Below are 26,454 nucleotides of genomic sequence, written 5' to 3'. Positions count from 1 at the left end.
TTTGTTCAAGTGCTTTTTTACTTATTTAGTTAAGAAATTATTTACCTTTATTTTAATTTATCAATAAAAAGTTGTACAATTTTTCTTTCTCACATCATTGAGGAAGTTCAGTGCTACGGGAAATTCGATATAAAAAAATTCTTACACCCCGTAAAAATTAGAGGATTTCATTTATTGTACGGCAAGGTATCTTGAAAATGTCTAAAAAATATTTTCATGAAAACAAACTGCTTCAAATGACATCACAAGTTCTTCTAATGTTTACTCGATTTAAAACTTGAATTATCGCAAGATCTTAGAACGACGACGCCGTTTTGAAATTTCGGCGTTTAAGTATATATAGAAAAGAAAAAAGAAAACGGTTTTTGGGAAATAAAAAATTAAATATCATAACATTTGTCATTCTAATTTTATACAATTATTGCATAAATAAGTAAACATATTTAATACCAGGGAATCTATATAAAACTAGTTGATCAGAAAATGTATACGGAGCATCCTCTGGGCTGGTATTCCAAACGCCCTCGCGGCCGTATTATCTCTTGTATTTACATACAAAATACACGAGAAAAACTGTTTTATCGTGCCGCGAGAGTGCTTCAGAATAGCACTCCTGTAGCTCAATCACAAATAACTATCGACGTGCTAATAAGCGACGTAATAACAATTTTTCACCATGGTTGTTTATCGTATTTGCGATCATAATGGAAATGAAAATATTCCAAAACTGATGTGTTTATTCATTTATTTATTATTTATCATGCTATTTATTGAATTTAGCTGGCAGTTGGTAAGCCAAATGTCAAGAGAAGCAGTGGCCATAGTTTTTGTAATTTAATTTTTACTTTTTTGTATTAGATACTCCTTACTATTTTGCAAATGCAATATATTGTATTATTTTTTATAGTAAACGCTGATTTTTCGCCAATGAACTATATTTTTTTACGAGGAAAACTAAATGAAAAAACCGACACGAGCGTTGACTTAGAGATTACACTGGCGTTGACTTATGACTGCGATAACTTAAGCATGTTCATTATTGTTCATTGTGATCGCTTAAATGTTAAGCAAGTTTTTAAGCACGTCGATAGTTATTTGTGATTGAGCTACTGGTTAGGATAGTCAAACATAAATACCTGAACGTCAACACTTTTAGTTTGCGACATTTCACGGTGGCGCTAACATTGTTTTATTTTTTATTCCATGTCCGCTCCCTAGTTGGAGCATACGGTGTCCACAAAGATCCTCCACGCATCTCTGTCAGCTGCCAGCTCCTGTGCATTCTCCCAAGTCAGGTTCGCGTCCCGTAATCTGACATGAACTGCCGACGAACAGTCAGCAGTGGACGTCCAGGACGTCGAGAACCTGATGCCTTGTAAAGTAAACAAGCATGGTTAAGGCTCTCAGGAGGCATCCGCAGCACATGGCTTAGCCAACCGTATCGCCTCCGCTTGATGACAGTTGTCACCGGAGTTTGCTGCGTCCGTTCTCTTATTACTTCATTCCTCACAAAGTCAAACCAACACACACCCAATATTCTTCTGAGACACCTATTCTCAAAACTCAGAATTTTGCTGCTTTCGGCCCTAGTGCCCAGGTGCCACGATTCGCATCCGTAGAGGAGAACGGGTGTTATGCAGGCATTATATAGGCGGCATTTGGTTTTCACTGAGTAAATATCCAATCTCCAGACAGCCTTCATACTATTAAATGTGGCGCCTGCTATTCCTAGCCGCACTTCCAGTTCTTTTTGAAAGCTGCCATTTTCCGTAACATGTACTCCCAGATATTTGAAACTCTCGACCCTTGCGATGACTTGGTTCGACAGAGTCAGAAGATTTAGGGCACCAGGGCATAAAGTGTTACACAGTACATGGGTTTTTGCTATATTGATTTTTAAACCCATGCATGCGGAGTACCTATTTAGGCCATCTACAGTGGCGTGAAGACCTCTGACTGAATCGTCAATTATATCCGCATCATCGGCATACTCTAGGTTGCAGAGTTTTCGTAAGAAGAAGGTGGCTTTTCCTTGATCTAGTGTAATTGACTTCCTTAAGATGAAGTCCATGAGGAATATAAAAAGATTCTAAAAGAGTCTTGATTAGTCTATAAAAAGTTTCCAATCTTCCTTTTTATATTCAATTCATGAATTGGACAATATTTGAGTTTGTTCTAATATTTGTAGACAATAGATTGTATTTCGCCCCCTCGGGAGTCATTGATTAACATCAATCAACAAAACCAAATGGTCCAAGAAAAAGTTTGAAAATAGGAATTTTTTTTAGGTCTTGCCTAGTATGTAAAATAATCCGTCAGATGAATCTCTTCACAGCAATAAAGGTTTCAGCTTATTAACTTCACTAAAATCAACAAATGGAAGAATTGAAGAAATATGGATGTTCAAACTTAGGCAAAATGGTCAATGTTACACAGTAAGTAAAGTGGCCCCTTAAACCAGCCAATGACAGGTCATAAGCCTTGTGAATTCCTAGACTTCCATATTCCCTTCTTTAAAGTGTTCTCCATCCCTGTTGTAATTTGTTAACATTAATTAGACCATCAATATTATAGCAGTTTACCAAATCCACTTCCTGACTAAAATTTTGAGCAAAATGTTAATCTCTTGTTCTTTAATGTTAAATAGATGTTCCAGATTCCAAAAAATGTTTTTCTTTTAGACTTGAACCAAGCAATTCTGCTTTTTCCTAAGTCAAATTAAAATCTCTCACTAAATCATTGAACTCGGCTTGTGTAAACAACTGTAGTTTTAAATTTTCTGGAGAACATTGGAACTCGTCATCAGTCATTTAACTCAGCTGACTTTCATTAGATTCTGGAGTGGACTGTAAAACATCGTCGATAGACTCGGGTAGCATAGGGACTGGATATTCCGGTCTATGTCCTACCGGCCGATCAGCTGAAGTAACGTTAGGATAAATAATTGCTTTCTTATTTTTAGAGTTATATCCAGAAACATCTATGCTGCAAAAATAACGATTGTTTTAATGATTTTTTCGCTCTCTCCATACCATGGGTACTGTAAATCTAAAATTATTCTTCTCTTTCTTCTACCATTTCCTAAGATCTTCGACACAAACATAGAATTCATTTTTGTAGATTACCGATTTTTACACCAAAATATGTGAAGCATACTTTTTTTACAAAGTCGTTTATGTATGTTCAGTTGATGTTTTTTCATTACAAAGTTACTACATTTATAGCATAAAGCGTTAGGAGATTTTTTACAACCACGTTTATCCATATTAAACTGTGAATAAAAAGCATATAGGTTAAACACTGCAATATAAGGTTATATTAACTGGATGAAAACAAACTGGGTAATTTATCAGAACTACCAACCTGATCACATTTGATATTATTGCCAACTTTATAATATTTTTTTTCCATTTTAGTTAGTAAAATGTATTTTTATTGAAAATTGAAATATGAGAAATTGGTGGGTGATACGACTTTTTTTACACATTAAATTACACAGAAATCAGCTAAAGTTATTGAAAAAGTTTTTTCATCGTTGGCCTGTGTAATTTTAACATATTCAATTTAAAACAGACGCTTCAAAAGAAATACAGTTGATTTTAACTTTTAAATACACAGATCATATTATTGTTTTATCAAAATGACCATACTTTTAGAAATTCATTGTCAAAATTAAGTATTATTTTTTGAAGCGCACACACGCTAAATTTGCCGCTTAGGCGTGAGGTCAAGCACAAAAAACACGATGTACGAAAACACATAACGACATTTTAAGACATTTCAATGGCAAAACTGATGCAAATGTGACACAGTTGTTTGATTGTTGTCCTAGCATCAAAAAACAAAAAGAAGACGCGATGACAGTTCTAATCCGAAAATTCCGACCACCAAATGCGTAGCGCCAATTCGAAATGATTATGCAAATTGCTGCGAGTAGAGAGAGGAGGGGGGAGTGGGGAGTAAACCACCTGGGTATATTGAGTGGCACTCCGGTGAGTGCTGCATCTAGTGTACTAGTGTATACATATCGTTAGGATCGTAGAACAACGACGGATGTGCGAAAAATGGGACATTGTCTTTTTTTTATATTTAATATTGTTTTTTTTTTTTTTAAAGGAATAACTCGCTAAGCTTCTAGTTTAGAGGCTTGTCAGCAGGTGAGATAGAGGGAATATGGAAGTAGGTAATGAAAAATACATCACAACACCTAGACCAATTGAGAAAAAATCTTTCGTGGATTCTTTTTGGCGGGAATCGAACCCGCGACGCCAGTTTCACAGTTGGCCGTCTAACCAAATGCGCCACGTTATGTAAAAGTTTTTTTTTCCAGGTTTGAAAATATACATACAGAGTCCATTATCTGCCTATACTACTACTACTACTATAGTACCTACTCAGTATATAATACAACAGATAAATCAAGTCAATGTTTTAAATTAAAACTAAATATAAATAATTTTCACCTCTCCGGCTATCCCTATACAAAAAAATATCAATCAATTGCTCCCTTGAAATGTGAAGGACACACAAACAAACAAACACACTTTTGATTTTTTTAAATTAGTATGGATTGATGGAACGGATGAATCACTGAGGTAAAACATATATATTAATGGAATGGGTGGATATTTTTTTAATTTGAAATTACAAAACTTTAAATGCAATATAAAACTAAAATAGTGTAAGCCACTCTCCAAACCCAAAAACTAGTCTCCTTTCGGAAAATTAAAGTTTTAACAAAGTTAATGTAAAAGTTGATTATTTATTTATTATATATACGACCTAAGCTAATTACAACAGTTAAACCTCTCCGTACGAGTTTCGGCTTCAAGATTCCAGCTAGTGGATCTCGATCGGCACCAGGATCTCGTGATGCCTCGCCGAACCTTGGGGGGGAAAAGTTTTCTGAAACGTCATCGAATAGACAATTTCCAGTTGAGGAATCCACAGCTCTAATAGAGGCAGCTGTTAATTCATTGAACTCAGTAAGCAAACTCAAGAAAGAGGTCCGCGAGCAGGTCCTGGCTTCTTTGAGGGGCCTTGAGAAGATCATTAAAAAACTGGCTACGACTGTAACAAATGAGTCCACAGCTAGTATTGTTAATATCGAGAGAGCTATCAAAGAACAGTCAGAACATATAGCCGCTCTGCCGAACCTTCATAAAAGGTTGGAGGATCTTATTGGGGCTCAGAATGAGAAACTAGAGCTTATTAACAAAGCCGTTCCTCATCATCATCCAGTCGTTCCACCCCATCACCAAGTAAACACATCTGGATGGCCTAAACTTGGCTCGGCAATACGACCACTTTTAAGTTCGCACTCAATTATTGTATCTAGCAAAAACTTAAACAGTAGCAGCGAAGACATCTGCAACAATATAAGAAAGAGTGTAAACGTTCGAATGCAAGGTATAGGTATCCAAACGATGAAGAAAATCAACAAAGAGCGTGTCATTGTAAAGTTTCCCACTATTAAGGATAAAAATCTTATGCAAAACGAGATAAATAAATGCCCAAACCTGTTGGCAGTTGATGGCAAAAAGAAAAATCCCTTAATAATATTTAAAGGAGTTATCAAAGGAATATCTGAAACAGATCTAAACGAGTCACTCGTAAAACAAAATTCCAGCTTTGTTATTAAAGATAAAATTAAAATATTGTACAACAAAAGACATAGAAACCCTCTTCTTGCCAATATAATTTGTGAGTGTTCACCAGACACGTGGTTAACTATAACATCTTCAGGCAAGGCCAACATCGGATACCAGAGGGTGACTGTCGAAGACGAGACACCCCTGGTGCAATGTTATTTCTGTATGGGATACGGACATACCCAAAAGTACTGCACAGGTGTATCTCGATGTGGTTATTGTGCGGAAGACCATAATACCTGGAATTGTCCCAATAAAGGAGCAGAACAAACCTGCCACAACTGTATCAAGTTCAAAAAAGAGGCTAAACACAATGCGTTTAGTCATGACTGCCCAACAAGAATATATTTTGACTCGCTCAGCCGTGAAAATATAAACTACCCAAGCAGTTTCTCCCAGAACTACTTTTGTTAAGCCGAGGATGAAAACAACTCAAATAAAAGCAGCATTGGAAGTAATTTGCGTGTAATACAAATAAATCTACAAAGGTCAAAGGCGGCTACTTCTGAGTTTGAACAATTGAATAATAATTTCGACGTGGCGCTTGTACAAGAACCTTACACGGGAAATAACGGAATCTGCTCTATCAAATGCCAAAAAATTTTTCAAGATACTAATGGGGCGTCACGGGAAAATCCTGTCAAATCTGCCATCATTATTTTCAACCCCCTACTGAAATCGGTCGGTATAAGTGAGTATATGAACAAATGTTTAGTTTTAGTGACTTTTCCTGCAAATAATGGTGCAACCTTTACAATTTGTTCCATATATATAACACCTTCCACTGACCCGGAAGTGTTGCTAAGGCCTCTTGAGATGTATTTACATTCGAAACCCGTGAAAATAATAATCGGTGGTGACCTAAATGCAAGAAGTACTTGGTGGGGTTGTCCTGAAAACAATTCACGAGGAAATCAAATAAATGATTTCGTAGCAGGCAATCATATGTTTATTGCAAACCAGGGAACCACGCCAACTTTTGAAACTACTAGGGGGTCCTTGGTTCTTAGCAGTATTATTGATGTGACGTTTGGTAATATGACAGAAAAAGTGTTTGACTGGTCTGTTAATCGTGCCGTCATTAGCTTGTCTGACCACAATGCAATAACCTTTAGAGTAAGCTTCCAAAAAGTGAGTGAAGGTCTTGAACGTAAAACTAGAAAATACAACACCAACAAAGCTGACTGGAACCAATTTACCGGAATTCTTATGAAAAAATTTATTGAATATGGTTTAAATGTTGATAACATTAACCAGATTTCATCCGAAAATGAGCTAGAAGGTGTCATTCATAACTATGAGGAATCAATCCGTGAATCATGTGAAGCTGCTATCCCTTCCTTGAAACAACAGACAAAAAATAAATCCAGTGCATGGTGGAATGATAACCTAAACGAACTGAAGGCAAACTTGCTTAAACTGAAACATAAAATTAGGAACGCCAGTGATTTAAGAAGACCATTTCTAATTGAAAAGTTACTAGTGGATAGGGAGATATACAAAACAGCAATAGCAACAGCAAAAATATCTTCATGGGTCAAATTCTGCGAAAATATTGATAACCGAAATCCTTGGAATGGTGTACAGCAAATACTTTCAAATACTTCTAGGCACACCCCAAGCTCACTCAAAACTTCTGATGGCTACACGAAAACTCACAGGGAAACAGCCGAATTATTGCTGAACACTTTTTTCCCCGATGATAATTCCGATGATGATACAGATGAACAAAAGACCACTAGAATTGGTGCAAAATCTGCATGGAAAAATGAAATACCTGATGATCCACAAATTACTGAATTAGAAGTCACGAACTCTGTGTCATCTTTCAATGCTAAAAAGGCACCAGGAGAAGATTTCTTTACTGCAGATATCTGCCATCGAGCCATCAACACGAATTTATCCATTTATCACAGTATTGTTAATAAATGCCTGATTATGGGATATTTTCCAAGAAAATGGAAAATCGCAAAAATTATCGTTATCCAAAAACCTGGAAAAGACCCAAGCGAACCGAAATCATATCGCCCTATTGGGCTATTATCAATTTTTGGGAAAATCCTTGAAAAAATCATTTCCAAAAGAATCTTATGGCACTTCCATCAAAGAGAATTCATTTCATCATACCAATTTGGATTTATGCCACAAAAAAGTACAACGGATGCACTAATGGAGGTGATTACACGAATAAATAGTAATACAAAAAACAAAATATCAACTGTTGTGATATCTTTGGATATCCAAGGAGCCTTTGACCATGCTTGGTGGCCCTACATTATTGAACAATTGAAAGAAGCTCAAATTCCTAAAAACTTGTATAATATAATTATAAGTTACCTTGGGGATCGTAATATCACATTGAGTATATCTGATAGTGTATGCTCTAAGAAAAATAATATAGGTTGTGTTCAAGGCTCCGTTCTCGGACCACTGCTATGGAACGCCGTAGTTAACAAAGCCTTGAAAGTCAATAGTGAAAATCCAGATGTTCACATACAGGCATATGCCGACGACATTATTATTCTCATATCTGGCAATGACACTGACAAATTGGAATATGTGGGTAATGACACTCTTAATAAATTAGTAGAATGGGGACATCGAGCTCGACTAAACTTTGCTCCGCAAAAAACAAATGTCATGATCTGTACGAGACAACGTGGTATAACGCCTAAGTTTTACATGCAGGGACAAGCGTTACAAACTGTCTCAAACTTCAGATTCTTGGGAGTTGAGATCGACAGAAAATTGTCATGGAATGAACATATTAAATACCTTATATGCAAATCTACAAATTTATTTCAGCGGTTGACAAGAGCAACAAGATCTACTTGGGGTTTGAATCCGAATATTTTAAGATGTATATATAATATGATAATAGTTCCTGTAATAACGTACGCAGCTGCCGTATGGGGTTCTGCGATAAAACGTAAAAAAAATATTTCAAAACTCAGATCCTTACAAAGACTATTTGCTATACAAATATGCAAGGGATATAGAACGATATCTTTTTATGCAGCTCTGATAATTGCAGATCTTGAGCCCATAGATCTCAAAATTGCTGAAATCGTGTCTTTGGATGAAACGAAACGTAGTGGAGTAAGCGAATTACTTCCAAATGACCGTGTATGTCAGCGCCGGGTTGAATATTGCTCACTACCACATCCCGCTAAGTGTGCTAATATACAAGTGAATCTAGAGGAAAATACAAATACGCTATCACTTACTCAAACTAGCCTTATCCATATTTACACTGATGGCAGCAAACTGAACGGACATGTTGGAGCGGCCTTTGTTGTATACAAGGAACTTAGGGAGATAGACCAGCGAAAACTTAAACTTGGAAATGAGTGTTCAGTCTTCCAGGCAGAGCTGATTGGTATTGAAAGTGCAATATTATGGATACAAAGAAAAATAACTAGTCCCGCAATTATCACAATTCACAGCGATAGTATGTCTGGACTGCTCGCGCTCAAATCTGTTTACTCCACGAATGCCATTATAAGCAACATTCAAAAACTTCACTATGCTCTCAGCATACAAGGCATATATGTTCGATTCTGCTGGGTTAGAGCTCATGTTGGAGAAATCGGAAATGAGAGAGCAGATGAGCTAGCCAAGGCTGCTACAGTCAAAAAAGTGAGGCCGAACTTTGATGAAGTCCCAATAAGCCATGTAAGGTGGTCCCTTTCAAAAGATAAATTAAATGAGTGGAGGAAAATTTATGAAGAAAAAACTGCCAATAAGTGGATCAAGCAACTTTTGAGAAGCACAGACGAGGCCAAAACATTTTGGAAGCATGAAACGCCTACATATGAATTAACTCAGGCTCTCTCGGGACATGGATGCATGAGGGAATATCTGCATCGCTTTGGGCTGCGAGACGATAGTTGCTGTCCATGTGATGGCATCACTGAGCAGACTGTGGAACATCTTCTTGTATACTGTCCAATGTTTGATAGGCCGAGGTGGGAGCTTGAATGCAAAATAAACACTCGGATTGCTGCGACTAATAACCTAGCTGAGCTCCTGAACTGTAATGATACACGAAGAGAGACCGTTCGATTCATTACAGGGACGATCAAGCAGGCTAAGTTATTCAATGGTGGTATCTAGCTCCTTTTGTTTTTTTTTTTGTGTCCAACTTTTACTTTTTTTTATTTTTTATTATTTGTTAATGTAATATTTCTAGAATTATTCTGTTTATTCTGATTCTGCTTTATTTTTATTATTGTAAGTCTACGGTGAAAAATTTTGAAGTCAACGGAATATAATTTAAAGATAAATGTATTCGATAAAACCTTGCACATAACAAAAGCAAGGTACAAATAATTTGCAACTACAAAAAAAAAAAAAAAAAAAAAAAAAAAAAACAGTTACATGAAGAAACATAAATGCAAGAAACTGAACAAAAAGAACATAAAACTATTTAGCAAAGACAAACAAGGGCAAAACAATAATTGTATACAATATATTTAAAAAAATGAAAGACCTAAAACTTTGAGCTAAACCATGCCAATCCAACTTCATCCCACACTGTTTAGTCGCGAAGAGATCTACGAAAAGCCAGAAGATCTATCCCAAAAAATTCCAAGTCGTGTGATAAATTGACTTATCAACACATTCTGGACATTGGGGCATAAAAACCAAAGTTGCTCTTAGAAGATTTTATAAATAGCAGATTTTGACTTCTGGTGACACGGTTGGGAACATGAAAAGAAATTGATTGCAACAGAGATGGGACATCACTTAAATCATTAAGTATTTTGAAAATGCATATAAGGTCCATCTCAGTTCTACGTCTCTCCAATGAAGACATATTAAGAGATTGCTCCATAATAGAAAATAAGAAATATTTCATTTTGTATAACCATATTTATTCATTTAAACATAAATGTATAAATACAATGTGTAAATATTTATTTACATTTGTCTATGTCTAGGCGGATGAAGAATCAGTTATGCATGTGCGATAGAACCAGAATTTTGGACGAGTGTTTATGACTCGGTGGCTGCTCTCAGGTAAAAATCCTGAAAAGGGAAATCGAGTAGAGAAAAGTCCGCCTCTTGGAGTAGTGATTGGCGAGTTCGCCGACCATGCTTGAGGTCCCGGGCTCGATTCCCTGGAAGTTAGCCAAGAAATCATTGCTTTTAAGGCGGTTTTAAACGGAAGATTTCGGTTTTCTTGGATTGGCACCTGAAGCGTAAGACTTATAACCTTACCTTCCTGTTTTTAGGAATAACAATATTTGTTATACACAAATATGAAATATAAAAAATTGTACATACATCCAGTTAAACTTTATCCAGTCAGATGATCAAAATACACTGTATTTGAATTTACAATTCAGTACTCTATGCACCATTATGTGCTGATAGAGTTGGTAATGATGATATATATATATATATATATATATATATATACACGTTTTTGCATATATATATGCATGTTTATGTATGCATTATAGTGCTCCGGCTCAACTCAGATTTTCGAGTCGGGGCAAGTTCACTGGCATGGAAGTTTCTGATTGTGTTAATATGTATTACAGATTTACACATAATTCATTTGGTTTTTATAAAACCATAACCGATTGCATCGCTCTCGCGACATCATTAGACGAAGTTAAATTATTCTAAATTTAAAGTATGGTGAGGAAGGATATTTGTAAAAGTAATAGAAGTTATTTTTTGGGTGTATTTTTACGTAGTAATTATTTTTATATTAAACAGATAATAATTAGGACGTAGTTATACAGATAGCGTCCAACCCTCAAAATGCCAAAAGTGTTATACTTTTATTACCGATAAACGAAATTTCTAACCCACATCACGGTTATCACTCTTATATTAACTTTAAAAACGTCCAAGTGGTTTGACTGCACTTGGAGCTTGAACGCTTTCAGCACATAAATATATCTTAGTATGCTGTCAAATACGCCATTAAACTTATTTTAGTATTTTGAAGGTTGGACGCTTTCTGCATTACTACGTCCAATGGTAAGGCAGGACGAAGACGGCCAAGAACGATGTACATTGGTTCCGTCCCATACAAAGCTAGGACCGTAAATGTAACTGGCTAAAAATTTAATTTGAACTTTTTTTTGAGTTTTATTTAAATAAATGTTTGTCGTTTTATTTCCTGCTGAGAAAAGAAAAGAAAAAACCTTAAATGTATTTAAAATTAGATCAAAGCAGACCTTTTTTCAGGCATCCATATTTCGATATTTCAAAGGGGACGATTTAAGGTTTCGATATGACGCATACATAATATATTTTGTAAAACGTTTAATTAATCGTTCAAATGGTTATTTAATTGACTTGAAATAAATGTTGTTTTTTTTAAATAAAAATCTCGCCTCTGATTTTTATTAAATAATGGAAGACGCTTTGATCAATATTTTTCATGTGTTTGTGTTTTCAGGGTTATCCCGATGAATATGTTTATACATCGTAATTGATCATACATTTGTTTATAATGATACATAAAAATCAAACAAACGTCCGCAACAAAGCCAAAAGTATTTTACTCATTAATTGCTTATTTATGGAAGAAATATTTTTTTAAGGATAGATTTTTATTAAATCTTAATAGTTTGTATGTGTAATGTATATACATACAAACTACATTACTTTACTCATCTGATCCATATATATCAAGTATTAGAGTATCTGTGATAGAAAAGTCCATGGATCTTGAAGACGAAATTAAGGAAAAATTAGAGAGATAGACTGTAAAATGTAGATATTATTTATTTATTTATTTATTTTACAGAAACAAACAGTCGACAATGATATAATACAATAAAAAAGATACGGTTTACGGACAGACCAGCGAAGTTTCTAAATAAAAAGCAAATATATTAAATTGTGGTACAACAAAAGGGTGTGTTTATGTTTATGTGTATTTGTATGAGAGTAAGTGTATAGGTGTGTATGTGGGAGTAAGTGTTCAGGTGTGTGGAAGTGTGAGCATCATTAAATAGCATCATATATACATTAAAAAGATAAGTAGGTACGTGATACAGCAAACGGCTGAAGACCGAGAAGAATGGAGGAGAAGATGCAGGAATCGGCTGCTGCAAAGCAATATCCCGGATTAAAACTATGAAGGAAATAGAAGAAAAATATTTATTTCAATATTCTTTCTGTTTGTTTTTCACTCGGATATGCAAATTTTTCAACGTTTATCAAATTCAAAAATGTATTTAATTATAAATATTACACAGGTACTTTAATTTAAGTACTGTTAATTTTTCTACAATAATGTCAAATTTAAATCACATTAGTTCATCAAATAAATAAGTTATGAATTTATTAAACACACTATATTAAAATAATTTTTGTTCTCATAAAATATATATGTAAATCGAATAAAATTTATATTTCTTAGGTTAAAAAATGAGGGAGTAATAGATTTATGGTTCAAAACGGTCTTCTAGGACCATGTGCGACGTGACAAGATTAGGTTAACCAAAATCTCAAGTCCGGTCATGTCAAAAGCCGACACAACCGAAGGGCATGTATGACAAGATGTATGAATGTGTAAGACGCTAGGAACGTATGTCAGGATAGACGTGTGTAGCGGTATATCCTCTCTACCTACACCTACGAAGAAATGGCATGATGGTAGTAATAGTAGTAGTAATATTATAATTTATAAGTTTTTTCAATTATTATAATAAATAAAAAAATTACAGAATTTTGGTTACATATGTTATTATGGTGCTTAATTAAAGAAGTTTTGCTTGAATGGTTACTTAACGTTGTGTGAAAAACACTTAATTATTGGGGGACATAATAAATGGAAATATACATTCATTAACCAATTGTTAAAGATGGTTATGTTATTTTAAAAATTAAATAAAATCATTTGTACTAACTGGACGATGTCCAAAAGCGTTCAAACCGTTTATAGATATACCAAATTTATTGGATTAAAGTGTCAACGTGTAATTATTTTTTTCAAATGTTTTTCATATTAAAATAATATATTGCTGTTATTTAAAAATTAGAAATTCGAATGATAAAATTAAGCAATTTGCTTTGTAATAAATTTTATTTTTGTTAGCATTGGTCTTCTGTGCTATCATTTATCACTGGAATTGTAATTGTAAACAATTTAGTTCATATGTTTTACTTTTTATTTTAGCTCAATGTCAACTGGACTTAACTCATTGACAGGAGTAATATTTGAGGATCTCATAAGGCCTTTACACAAGAAACCCATTTCTGAGGGGACCGCTTCATTTATAATGAAAATTATAGTTATAATTATAGGTAAATATTTTGTTTTTGTTGATGCTTACTATTTAATGATTAATGCACTGCTTTAAAAAATATCGTTTTTTTTTATGCTATTTTATGACAGGTAATATCCCAATGTTTTTTTTTTAAATTAAAATATCTTATTGAAGTTTTGAAAATAATTATTATTGTAAATCAATAAAAATTTTAAATCACAAATCAGGTTTGAAAAGTAGTAATTGTGTTGAATAAATCCCCGTCTTGGGGATTTATACAAATTCAGAAGATTCAGTTTTTTCAGTTGTGACAGATTTCCGGTTTAAGGGAAATCAACCCACCAATCAGGACTGACAGTAGTTAAATTAACTACTTTGAACTACGTCCCAAATTCTTTAGAATCATCCATAAATTACAGCGGTGTTATGTGTTGTGATAGATTTCCGATTTCTGGTAGAAATTTTCCCAAAGTGAAAAGTATTTTTACACTAGTGGGTTCTACTTTTAAATGTCAGCAGAAATCACCGACGAGAACTTGTGACATCACGCATTAAGTAATTAAAAATGTATAAATCATTTACAATCGTGGCGATGATGATACTATTCATGAAACACTTAATTTCCTCATTCCAAAATCGAATATTATAATATCATTTTACACTTAAATTAATTTTATTTTTTAATTTATTTCATTTTCATACCGTGAGACTCATAATTACCAATTATAAAAAAATATAATGATTCAAAAACAGTACCTAGTAAAAGATAGCTTGGGATTATTTTAAAAAAATAAACTAAGGAGGATTTCTTTTTCATTTCTGATATCCGTTTCCAAAATCTCTCTCAGATAACTTATTTCAATACCGTTATCAGAATCGCAATGTTCGTTCCCTTTGTTATAATTATAAATACTCAAGCTTGTTGTAATTAAGTATTAAAAATATTTTTTTGATAATTTGATCCTAAGCATAGTCAGCCGAATTTTTTCGTAGTGCTCAAGATGTGAAGCTTTTTTTAATAATCTAAAATATGAAGAAAGTGGGGACGTAAGCTATAACGAAAAAATCTTCCCTCTGTTCAATCCAGAAACCTAGCAACACCCCCGTTGCTAACTAAATCATTCACTCAAAGTAAATCCGTGTAAAAAGGTAGTGCAGGTGGATGTGGACGATTTTTTTTCTGCACAAAGTTGTTAATATTAAAATTTTCAAGGCCATTTTGACGCTGATTGGGTTAAGGGTTGTTATGTCGTATGTAATACCACTCCTTGTCGAAGCTTCGGGCATCATTTTAGCGTCTATCGTCGGTAAATGAAAAGGACTATTATAGAGGTTTTACCTAGCGATTAATAGAAGGAATTATCCACTATCATGTATAACTTCAAACATTTATAAGCTTATAGTAAGTAATAACACCCAATAGAGGGTAATTCTGTGCATTTTTTTGTTTAATGTTTACTTGATTTTTCTGCCTTGTTTTCTGTTATAAAATATTAGAATATTACTCTCCATCTTAGAACAGGCTGTGCCATATTAGATGGAGACTATCATAAACAGAGAACACTCCGTTTTCATTTTACATTAATTGGTTTTATATAGATTCCCTGTTATTAAGTATGTACATTATTTTTTTGCAATAAGATAAATTATATGTTTCAGGTTAATATTACCAAGAATGGTAAAAGCCATAATAAATTAAATTAAAAATAGAAATATGCTACGTAGTGAAATTATATTATATTTTTGTACCATATAACTGTAATTAATATTTTTCATATTTATTTAGGTGTTATCTGTGTTGGTTTGGTATTTCTCGTTGAGAAAATGGGTGCCCTTATACAGGCCGGGAAGAGTTTAGCGGGAATTACAGCTGGGAGCTTACTTGGACTGTTTTCATTAGGGATGTTTTTCCCTTGGGCAAATTCTACGGTAATTGTTTCTATAATTTTTATCATCCGTGCATACATGGCATAAACACAATTAATTAAATAAAATAATAAATCAACGAAAACGAATCATTGAGTAAGGAAGTCCAGGCGTTTACAGGACTTGTGACCATCAAAGGTTGAATTGAATGCTCATTTCCCACACTTTGTAACATTCACCATTCTGCATTTGTTTGATCATCTCTAGATCTTTCATTTTCAGATATGTTGATTAAGTAAAACATCTGAAACCTTTGATATTAGTAGAATTTATATGAAATATTTCACCTATTAGAAAAAGTCACCTGAATATATTTTCCGTTTATATATTTTTTTGGAGACCCTGTTTAAATCAAAAATATTTTGGATGCATCCAAAACATACTAAAATAATTGCGGATATTTTCAAGGCATCTTTAAAACCAACTATAAAAAAAATGGTCACTAGATTTAGGTAGAGAAAAATTAGAAAACTTACAAAAAAATACTCTAAAATAATAAATTGCTTATTTAAATATTGTAGAACTCTTTATTAAATAAACTAGTAGGTAATCATGACAATGTCTGCCTTAAAACAGGTTAGTCAAGGGTCTTATTAGCCATTTTTTTTATTGTTTGTTTATTTTTCAATACACATATTATTTACAAAGAGATATAATTACAAAAATACACTTTAGAAAAATACATCATAAAATTAAGCTATAACATGAATTGGAAAAAATGCCTACAAAAACTTCAGCGTCTGAGCGTGGGCCATTCCTTTAATTATTAAAAAGTTAATTGCAACTATATATTATACATTACACCACGAAAGCCATCTTCACCAAACAAAAAGTGAAATTATTCATTATCATTGTTTCCCCATTCGCATGCAGTGGTGCATAGGAGACTACGTTGACTATCATGTCGCACAGTAACTCTATCATTTTTGTAACATTGAAGGTAAGGCGATTAGTATTTTGCTCACAGTCTAAAAACAATGAATATACTGCAGTGTAGGACCATGTCAAAAAATAATATTTAATGTCAGGAATCGAACCCAGGACCTTAAGCAAGGTAGGCAAATGCGCCAACCAATACACCAGGTAGACTTATGTCCACTTGATTTCCTTATTCAGGATTTTAACCTCATAGCAGCCAATCAAATCAAAAACACCTGTCCAGTAGGGTTCTTGTTATATTGCACACACTGTATTCTTTATTCACCTGGACACAGAAAAATGTTTACAAAAAAGTATTTTAATTGGTCACGTTCACCAAATTATTCACATTATACTGCAAATTTAACAGGTATCGTCAATAAAACAAAGTATTATATTAACTTGAATGTGAAGTGCCCTTTACAAATAATTACCCTTGAAAAAAAAAAACATATTTACATATGTTTATTGGCCTAAAATATGTACACACAAATAAGGAATGATTCAGCAATAATCTAAACTGGGTTAGTAACAGATCCGAAAGTGTTCTGTCCGTTCCAGGATGCAGGACTAAGTACGCACAGAGGCACTCATTCCACGTTGGTCCGAGATCCTTCAATCTCCTACCTAAGGATTTGTAAAACATTAAATCTTTGGCTTGGAAGTCTTGGATTAGCATGGAAAACTCAGATACACCTTTTTTGAAAAAATATTGTACAGCAAATCAATCTTGTTTTTGTAGAGTTTTTTCGAGTCATGTATATGTTATGGCAATGTACTGAAATCTTAGTTTTTTCCCCACTTTATCCTCACACTTACACACACCTGAACAGTTACTCCTACACTAATACACATAAACACACATCTACTCTTACTTCCATACGAATACGCATAAACACACCCTTTGTTGTAACGCAATTTAATCATATGTATGATTCTTATTTAGAAACTTTGCTGGTCTGTCTTTAAACTGTATTTTTTTTATGTTTCTATATCATTGTCGACTGTTTGTTTCTTTAAAATAAATAAATAAATATATTTTGAGTCATGAGTATGAGTTAGTCTATTCTTGATTTTCTTGTTTTTTGTGTTTTTTTTTATATTTTTAATGTATTTTTTTTTTGTAATTTTCACTTTGTTTATGAACTAAAATGTATCTCAATATAAATAAATACGCTTATAGGCTTGTTGTGTCATATTATATTTATGTAATAAAAGAGTACTTATTAAAAAATAAATAAAAGGAATGACTTAAGCTCAAACGTTAAAGTCTTCGTGGACATTTATTTCCAAATCGCGGTCTCTTCTTTTAAAATTTTATTATGGAAAAATTCTTGTATACTGTACTTCGGAAAAATAAATCAATAAGTAATTAACAAAATTGCTCAAAAATTAAAAACATGCCGACAGTTCTTCTTTTTCGCAGTCTCAATCCTGGGGATCGGTTTGCAGCAAAGTTCCGCATATCATCCTCCGCTGCGCTCTATTCTCTACTGCCCCCTTTAGCCCAACATAGATGAGACGCAGATCAAGTCCTCGCACACGTGTTTCAAATAATCCCGTCAGGGACGCCCTCCGCGATTTGTCCCCTCAGTCATACCCTCAATTTTTCCATGTGGGAGACTCTCATGGTTCATAATGTGGCCGATCCAATCAACTCGCCTCTCTGTGATTATTGCAATTTTTTAATTGTAGGTCGTTTATGTGTTTTAATAATATATTCACAATATTAAATCTTAAATATTACTCAACAATTCTTTACGCAGTAAATACTTACATAAAAAACATCAGATTTTCAGGCGTTGCCTAGTATAGAGGTGAAGTAATTTAATTAGATGAATCTCACCCGCATAAATAAAGGTTTCAGCTCTTTAACTTCACATACATCAACAGATGAAAGAACTGAAAAAAAAAAGATGTTCAAATATGGGCAGAATGGTGAATGTTACACAGTGTGTAAAGTGGCCACCTAAACCAGCCATTGACAGGTCATGATACCCAGACTTCTATATTACCTTCTCTCAAATGTTCTTCATCTTTGTTGTAATATGTTAACTTACATATATGTTTATATATCCTAAGAACATCTTTATCTATACATCATTCATTATATTCTTTTTTTTCATGAGAAATAAACTTCGCGCAATAAAAACGATATAAATGAATTTCTCTGTTTATTAATCTTATACTGAAAATAATTGGACGTAAACATTTGTTCATCCAATTATAAGTTTCTCCGGTCACATAAATATAAACTTATCAAACGATATGATACTAAATCCATCATAGTTGTCAAATGGCAGCGTTGTCGCATTTCAAATACGCAATGGATAACCCTGTATTTTTTAAATGAATGGCGGAGAAACTTTGTTACTCTTAGTACTTTATATTTCTTCCTTACTTTACTCGTTCCTAATATTTTTAATTGTAAAACCTTAGATAATATCAATTTATTTTAAACTTTAAAACATTAGGTAACTAAAATCTACAAATCGCGTGTTACTGAAAGCAAATGAAACTACTGTTATATGAATAATACATAATTTTTATAAGGATTTTTTGGCCTCATGCGGCTGATATTATTAATTGTTTGGTGGATGATATAATTTTCTAAATGTTATAAAATATTTGTATATAACCATTTACGACTTTTCTTCATCTACCGATTTCGAGACGTACCCGTCTCTTCGTCAGGACACCAATTAAACCAACATGCAAAACCCACTATACATCTTTACCATAGTTGTTGCCCAAACGTCTCGAAACCGGTGGACATAGAAAAGTCGGTCTGTGGATACATACAAATATTTAATAACATTTAGTCAAATATTTGGCCACAGAGGTAATGCTTTAAATATTAATAAAATGATATAATTTTCATTTCGATGAACATCGATAAGGTATAATGCAGATCGATATTTCGAAATGAGGAAGAAATTATTGAGACATTTATGCAGTCAAAATATAACGGTTCTATGAATGAAAAAATATTTTTCAATTCAATAATAATACACAGGGTTTACCAATAGGGTCGATAGGCCATGGCTCACGGGCTGAGCCAGGCAATGCTTTGCTATTGCTAGATTTTAGTACATACTCGTTTATATATATTAAATGAACACAATCGAAAGTTTGATATGAATTATTGTACCAAGTTAAAATTAGATATGCACATGCACATCATTATTTTTGTGTTTCGGATTATATAAATAGTAAGGATATGCGGTGAAAGGGAATTTCGAAAAATAGGTATTTGAATATTATATATATATTATTTCCTGTCACTGTCTTGAAGATGCCTCCCCGATGCTAAGCAAAAAAGACAACTCCATTTCGGACCTTTTATGTCTAACTAAAATAGACCAAATCTACGTTTCGTTGTCACGAAAAAAGACGGAGTAACTTTTCATTGATAAATAGAAACCTTCGTACTTGTTTATGATTTAATTCCAGAACTTAAAATGATTTATTTTCAAATGTTGAATTAGAGTAGGTAACTCGGTTCTTGTTTATGGTTGATTTCCAAAACTTTAAATAATTAATTTTCAGATAAAGCATTCTTCTTTCAAATGTCAACTCTAGCTCTTCTCATCAACAGTGGTGCACTCTATTCAAGAATGCGATTTACAAAAAATGTATTGAATGCCAGTTTATATTATTTTAGTATTATTTATTTAAAATAAAAAACTAAAAATCCAGTAAAATGAAATAAATGGGTAGAAATTTGAGGAAATAATCTGATTGACATCCCATGCACGGGGCACCCCAGTGAGAGAACATTTCACAGTACTTTTTTATATTTTCTGGTGAAAATCATTAATTTCATTTACCAGATATTATTTTCCGAAATCGCGTCTATTGAAACAATTTAACGGAACTATAATTTCATGTGTATGTATCATGTCCAAAATACGAATACGGTGGACCGGAAAAGACTTTTGCTGAGTCAAACATTTAAATGGATTTTCCTCGGTACAGTTTATACAATAGCATGTAAGATTCCCGGTGAGAATGGGCAATCTATTATTTATTTAATTATTTATTTATATATCAACGGTTCAAAAAACCTTTTACAATAAAAAGTTTTACAGAAATAATCACAGCAGTGAACAATTCATTATGTATACAATATAATATATAACTAAATAAATCAACTAAATAATTAAAACGTAACAAATTAGTAAATTTTTTTTTTTTTTTTAAACTGCAAAAAAGTAAAAAAGAAACATACAAATATAAAATGACAAATAAAATATAACAAATTGATGTGAGAAAACCTTATGTTCTAAATATAAATATAGCAAATTAAAATTAAGAATAATTTAATGTAAACATAAAGTTAAGAATTATAAAGGTAAAAAGAGCGAAGTAGCAATGAGAGTTGCAGTTTTGAACATCCCATCGTATAAATACCCAACTCACGTGATCTCTCTAGGATAGTTATTACCTACCCTAAATGCATACATCTTTTAATTATGAGCAGTCTTTAGCGAGGGTACGAAATACCACCAAAGTACCTATGCCCTACATTTTGCGCTTTCGAAAACGTAGTGATTCTTTGACAGCATATTTTTGTATTTAAATTTATTTCAACAGTGAGGGAAAACATTTTTGAGAAGAAATATGGAAGTCTAGGCATTTACAGGGCTTAAGCCCTGTCATTGGCTGGTTTAAGTGGCCACTTTACACACTGTGTAACATTCACCGTTCTGCCCATGTTTGAACATCCACATTTCCTCAACTCTTCTATCTGTTGATTTTTGTGAAGTAAAGGAGCTGAAACCTTTATCACGTGGGTGAGATTCATCCGGCTGAACCAAATCACCTACTAGGCAACCTACTAGGTCCAGATAAAGGTTTCAGCTCTTTTACTTAAAGAGCCAGGGTTAACCACAATGAGGAAGTTCAACCCTACGGGGAATTGAATTTAAAAAGTGTATTCTTAAGCGCGTTAAAAATTAGAGCATTATATTGTACGGCAAAGTTTTTTGGAAACGTATGAAAATAGTTCAAATGCTTTTAATAAAAATGAACTACTTTACAGGACGTCATTAGTTCTTCTCAATCAACTAATGATAAGAGAGTTGTAATTTATTTCCGGTTTACGGTAGGTCAACTTAATAATTAGCAGACCTCATCGATAAGAAGGGGAAGATAACTTAAGACGTCACACGCGAAGTAATTTCAGAAACACTGAACTTAAAAAAACATAACTCTGATAATCCAATACTTAAATTTTTTTTTAAATGTTTTTGCAAAGTATTTAATTTTTAATATTGACAAATAAAAATCATAATAAAAACCACTGAGATTCCTTATTATTATAATTTGACAGCGAATAGTGCTAGTTGATCAATTAGAAAAATACGGATTTGATTTTTGACGTAAAATAAAAATTGCTATAAACATGGATAAATTAAAACAATAAATAATATCTAGCCTACTCATTATTTTTATTGGGCATTTTAGTTTAATTTTATTATGTGGTTTTAATTTTAATAATATTCAAATGTTTTTAATAAATACAATTTATGTTATATTATTGATATATTTATTGAAATATTTCCTTTACAGTTTCCTTACATGATTACTTAAAACGGTATGTACTTTTAAAAAAACTGTTCTGCCTAAGGTCAACTATGTGTACCAAAGTGGGTCGTCGAACCTTACCCCGAAGATTCATTAAACAAATTAGTACGAGCATAAAATGCTATTTCTATTTGGGTGCAGTTATTTCAATATATTTTTATTAAATACATATGTGTGTACTTTGAATGTTACACAAAATAATGTATTGATTTATTTTAAATAAATTTGAAGACAAACACATTTTACATTCATTTGACGATATCGTTGGCAACTATTCGCATTTTACTCGTATATAAATTTATAAATCAACCGTCTGAATCGTCAGTTACAACAAACAAACAATCAAACAAATCGTCCCACCATTTACCCGTAGGGGTAGGCAGAGATGATAGAACGCCATATCATTATGACTTTGCCTACGGACCTGGCTTCACCTATATTCATACATCTTCTCAAGCACGCACTCCGATTATTTCTACTCTTGACATGTCTATCTTCAAGTATTTGTTGGCCTTTCTAGGTCGTCGACCTTTTCAGCATCCATCAACATTCGCATATTTGATCCTTTTAGCCGTTCTTTTGCTGAACATTCACTCTACATGTCCAAACCAACGTAGCACCCCTTTCTTGATTTTGTCGATAGTGCTTGGCTCTACCTTGCATAGTTTACGGATCTCGACATTTGTGCACAGGCGTCGTGGCGCAGTTGGTTAGACGGTCGACTGTAAACCAGCGTCGCGGGTTCGATTCCCGCCAGTTGCAAGAAAAAAAATCCAAGAAAGATTTTTTTTCTCAACTGGTCTGGGTGTTGTGGTGTATTTTTTAATACCTCCTTCCATATTCCCTCTATCCCACCCGCTGACATGCCTCAAAATAGAGGCTTAGCGTGTTATTCCTTTTTTTTTAAAAACATACTTTGCTCCCATACATTTGGGTCGGCACCAGAAGTCCATTGCGAACTGGTAGTTTTGCCTCCTGCGACAAACATTTCATGACAAGTTCGAGAATAACCAATTAAAATATGATATTGTTGATTTGAAATGTTTTTTTTTCCACAAAAAATGCGTGTAAGTTATTATCTGAACGATCGGAATACTGAAGATCTATAAAAAACAATTGACAGTAAATGATATAACCCAAATTATGTGTATATTATTTATTATTTATAATTAATTAATAATAACTAGTGTAACTAAAATGTAATATTATATCTTCGAACTTACTGACACTTTACTAACTTCAAAGTAATGGTCAATTTCCCTTTCAGTTCCGTGATTTCGGATGAAAATCTGCAGCATAATAAGATTATTATTTTGCAGGGTGCTTTGGTAGGAGGCGTCGCTTCAACCCTTCTAGTGGGGTGGATTTCAGTGGGTACGCAAGCCGCCATGGCCGGAGGTGGAATCGTGAACCCCACTAAACCTGTTAGTACTCAGGGTTGTGGTAACCGGTGGGGGAAGCCTAATGCCACTATTGCAGCAAGCGTATTGATGACCGAATCTGGGTACCTATCTGATTATTATTATGGCTCGTGAACTACATGACTTTTTTTTACTATAATTATTTTGTCCGTGTCGTTAAATATAAATATCTGTGTCCAGATGGATAAATAATACAGTTCTGTTTGTGAAATAGAACCAGAACCCTGGACGAGTGTTTTTGACTCGGATGCTCTTAGGTAAAAATGCTGCAAAGTAATCGAGTGGAGAAAAAGAAATATTTGAATAATATAACAACGTATTTACTTGTGTAAAATCACAAAAAAAAATATGCCTACCGGTTTCAGAACACGTATGTTTCTTTTTCAACGCTTAAATAACAGTAATGCTTCTAAACCAGTTAGTCCATTAAATTTATTTTAATGGTTTTACACAAAGTTAGTTCGTAGTTATATTATTGAAAGTGGTAAACAATAAAATTACCGCTTCAAATGTGAATTTTATGAGAAATAGTTATTTTATGAGGGATTGTTTAAACTGCAATCTTCCATTGTTCTAGACTGGTAACTCAAGCATAAGACTGATCATATTTCCTAAATGTAACATACGAAGGGGGACCCAAAAAAAACGGGAATTTCATAATAACTTCTTTATTTAAAAAACAAATACTACACCAAATTTTGATAACCTTCAAAGTATTCTCCCTTAACCACAAAGGACTTCTGCAAACAATCTTTCCATTATTCAAAATATTTTTTTAATTCACTATGTTGGATGTTGGATGTTGGATGTTCTTTAAACCTTCCAGCGATTTTTGTTTTACCTCCTCCCCAGTGGCAAAACGCTTTCCTCTCATTTTTCTTTTGAGTCTGGGGAACACAAATAAATCACAGGGGGCTCTATTCGATGAGTAGGGGGGTGAACAATTGCTGTCATGCTGTTTTGGTCAAAAACAGCTTTACGAAGAGAGCGATGTAGGCCGGCGCGTTGTCATGATGGAAGCACCAGTAGCTTGGGCGCCAAAGATCTGCCCTTTTCTTCGAAATACTCTCCGTCATTTTTTTCAAAACCTCTTAGTAGAACTTCTGGTTAACAGTTTGACCCGGAGGAACGAACTCCGCGTGTACAACATCTCTGCAATCGAATAAACAAATAAGCATTGTCTTGATGTTTAACTTTACTTGGAGATTTTTTTTGGGACGAGGAAAGCCAGGTGTCTTCCACTGGCTTGATTACTGCTTTGTTTCGGGGTTGTATCCATCACACCACAATTCATCACCTTGAAAAAAAATTCAAGGTCTTCTTTGAGCTGATTTTGAAGCTCAAAACATGCCTGAAGTTTACGCTCCCTTTGCTTGCCCGTGAGAAGGCGAGGAGCAAATTTAGCTGCAACTCTTCTTATGTGCAACTCTTCGGATAAAATCCTCTAAATGGAACTCCATAATATTCCAGACATCTCACAAAGTTGATCAATGGTTTGGCGACGGTCTTCACAAATGAGAGCTTTTATTTTGTCGATGTTTTTGTCAGTTCTTGACGTTGAGGGGAAGGACATGATTTTTTAAGGGTTATTTTATACTGCAATATTTAACTGTCCCCGGACCGGCACCTGGAGCGTAAGACTGATGACCTTACCTTCACGTAACATATGATTAGATGCCCTGTATTTAAAGTTCTTATGAGCACGATTAGGAACTTGATGATTTTTCATCACAAAATTCCTTCATCACCCCTCTCTTATCCGCACCTTATGGTGCACATGACATTGCATTGGTACATCAATCTCGGTCATTTTTTGCAAGTTAAGATGATCAGTTTTGCTCTGTGAAGTGTAAGAAACTTCTTACATATAAATAATTCATGTTAACCATTCTTGGTAAGTGCGCTGACCACTAGACGAAGCGAACAATAAATTGAAAACGATTTTTTTTATTTTCATTTTTAATTTGTTACTTTTTTATCTGTTTGAAAAATATTTTTGGTGTTAATCTTAATCGATTACACATAAAAAATAATTTTATCGTCAAAAAATTAACAAAAAAAATATTATCAGATATTATTTTTTTGACGAATATTTTTATCATATAGCTTAGTCCGCTAATTATTTTATATTGTTTTTTAAATCCTTTAATAAAACTGTTTTATGATTTACCTGTTATATTTCTCCTTTAAATATTTTATTATTTAATTTGATTTTTACATTTATTTTTAAATGTTTTCAACTTTTACTGAATGTGTTATATAATTTTTAGGTTTAATTTTTGTTTCTTAATCTTAGTGATGTATGTTTTTTTGAAAATAAGTAAACCAAATATATTATTAAGATTTAAAGCATTAACTTTGTGGGAAAACATTTTACTAAATGTAATTAAATATAACAACTATGGTGAAGAAGTATAGTGGGTTTTGCATGTTGGTTTATTGGTGTCCTGACAAAGAGATGGGTACGTCTCAAAACCGGTAGACATAGAAAAGTCGGTAAGTGGTTATATATAAATATTTAATAACATTTATTAAACCAAACATGTTTGTATTATAAGTATTGTAAAAGACAATTTGTCCGTGTTTGTTAATAAAATATTACTGGTAACAAACGAAAGCAACATCACGCAGTTTCATATATACGATTGCAGTGTATTTATATCACTTTTTACATTACCAAAATATGATCGGTCTTACGCTTCAGGCGCC

At 33.3% G+C, this 26,454-nt stretch overlaps 1 protein-coding gene across 1 annotated transcript in view; it reads left to right on the top strand.

Moving 5' to 3' along the window:
* LOC148284830 (sodium-coupled monocarboxylate transporter 2-like) overlaps positions 1 to 26,454 on the top strand; it is a 190,440-nt gene that overhangs the window by 126,177 nt on the left and 37,809 nt on the right. Inside the window, exons 8-10 of the mRNA XM_088234287.1 lie at positions 13,801 to 13,928; positions 15,678 to 15,820; positions 23,644 to 23,828. Coding sequence (XP_088090413.1) covers positions 13,801 to 13,928; positions 15,678 to 15,820; positions 23,644 to 23,828 — 456 coding nt within the window. The remainder of the gene's footprint in view (positions 1 to 13,800; positions 13,929 to 15,677; positions 15,821 to 23,643; positions 23,829 to 26,454) is intronic.

This window comes from Micrasema longulum, unplaced genomic scaffold (genome assembly GCF_059751315.1).
Source record: "Micrasema longulum isolate JH-2025_06_02 unplaced genomic scaffold, ASM5975131v1 h1tg000086l, whole genome shotgun sequence".
NCBI lineage: Eukaryota > Metazoa > Arthropoda > Insecta > Trichoptera > Brachycentridae > Micrasema > Micrasema longulum.
The sequence above is the reverse complement of the archived record's forward strand: the minus strand, read 5'-3'. Positions and strand labels throughout refer to the sequence as shown.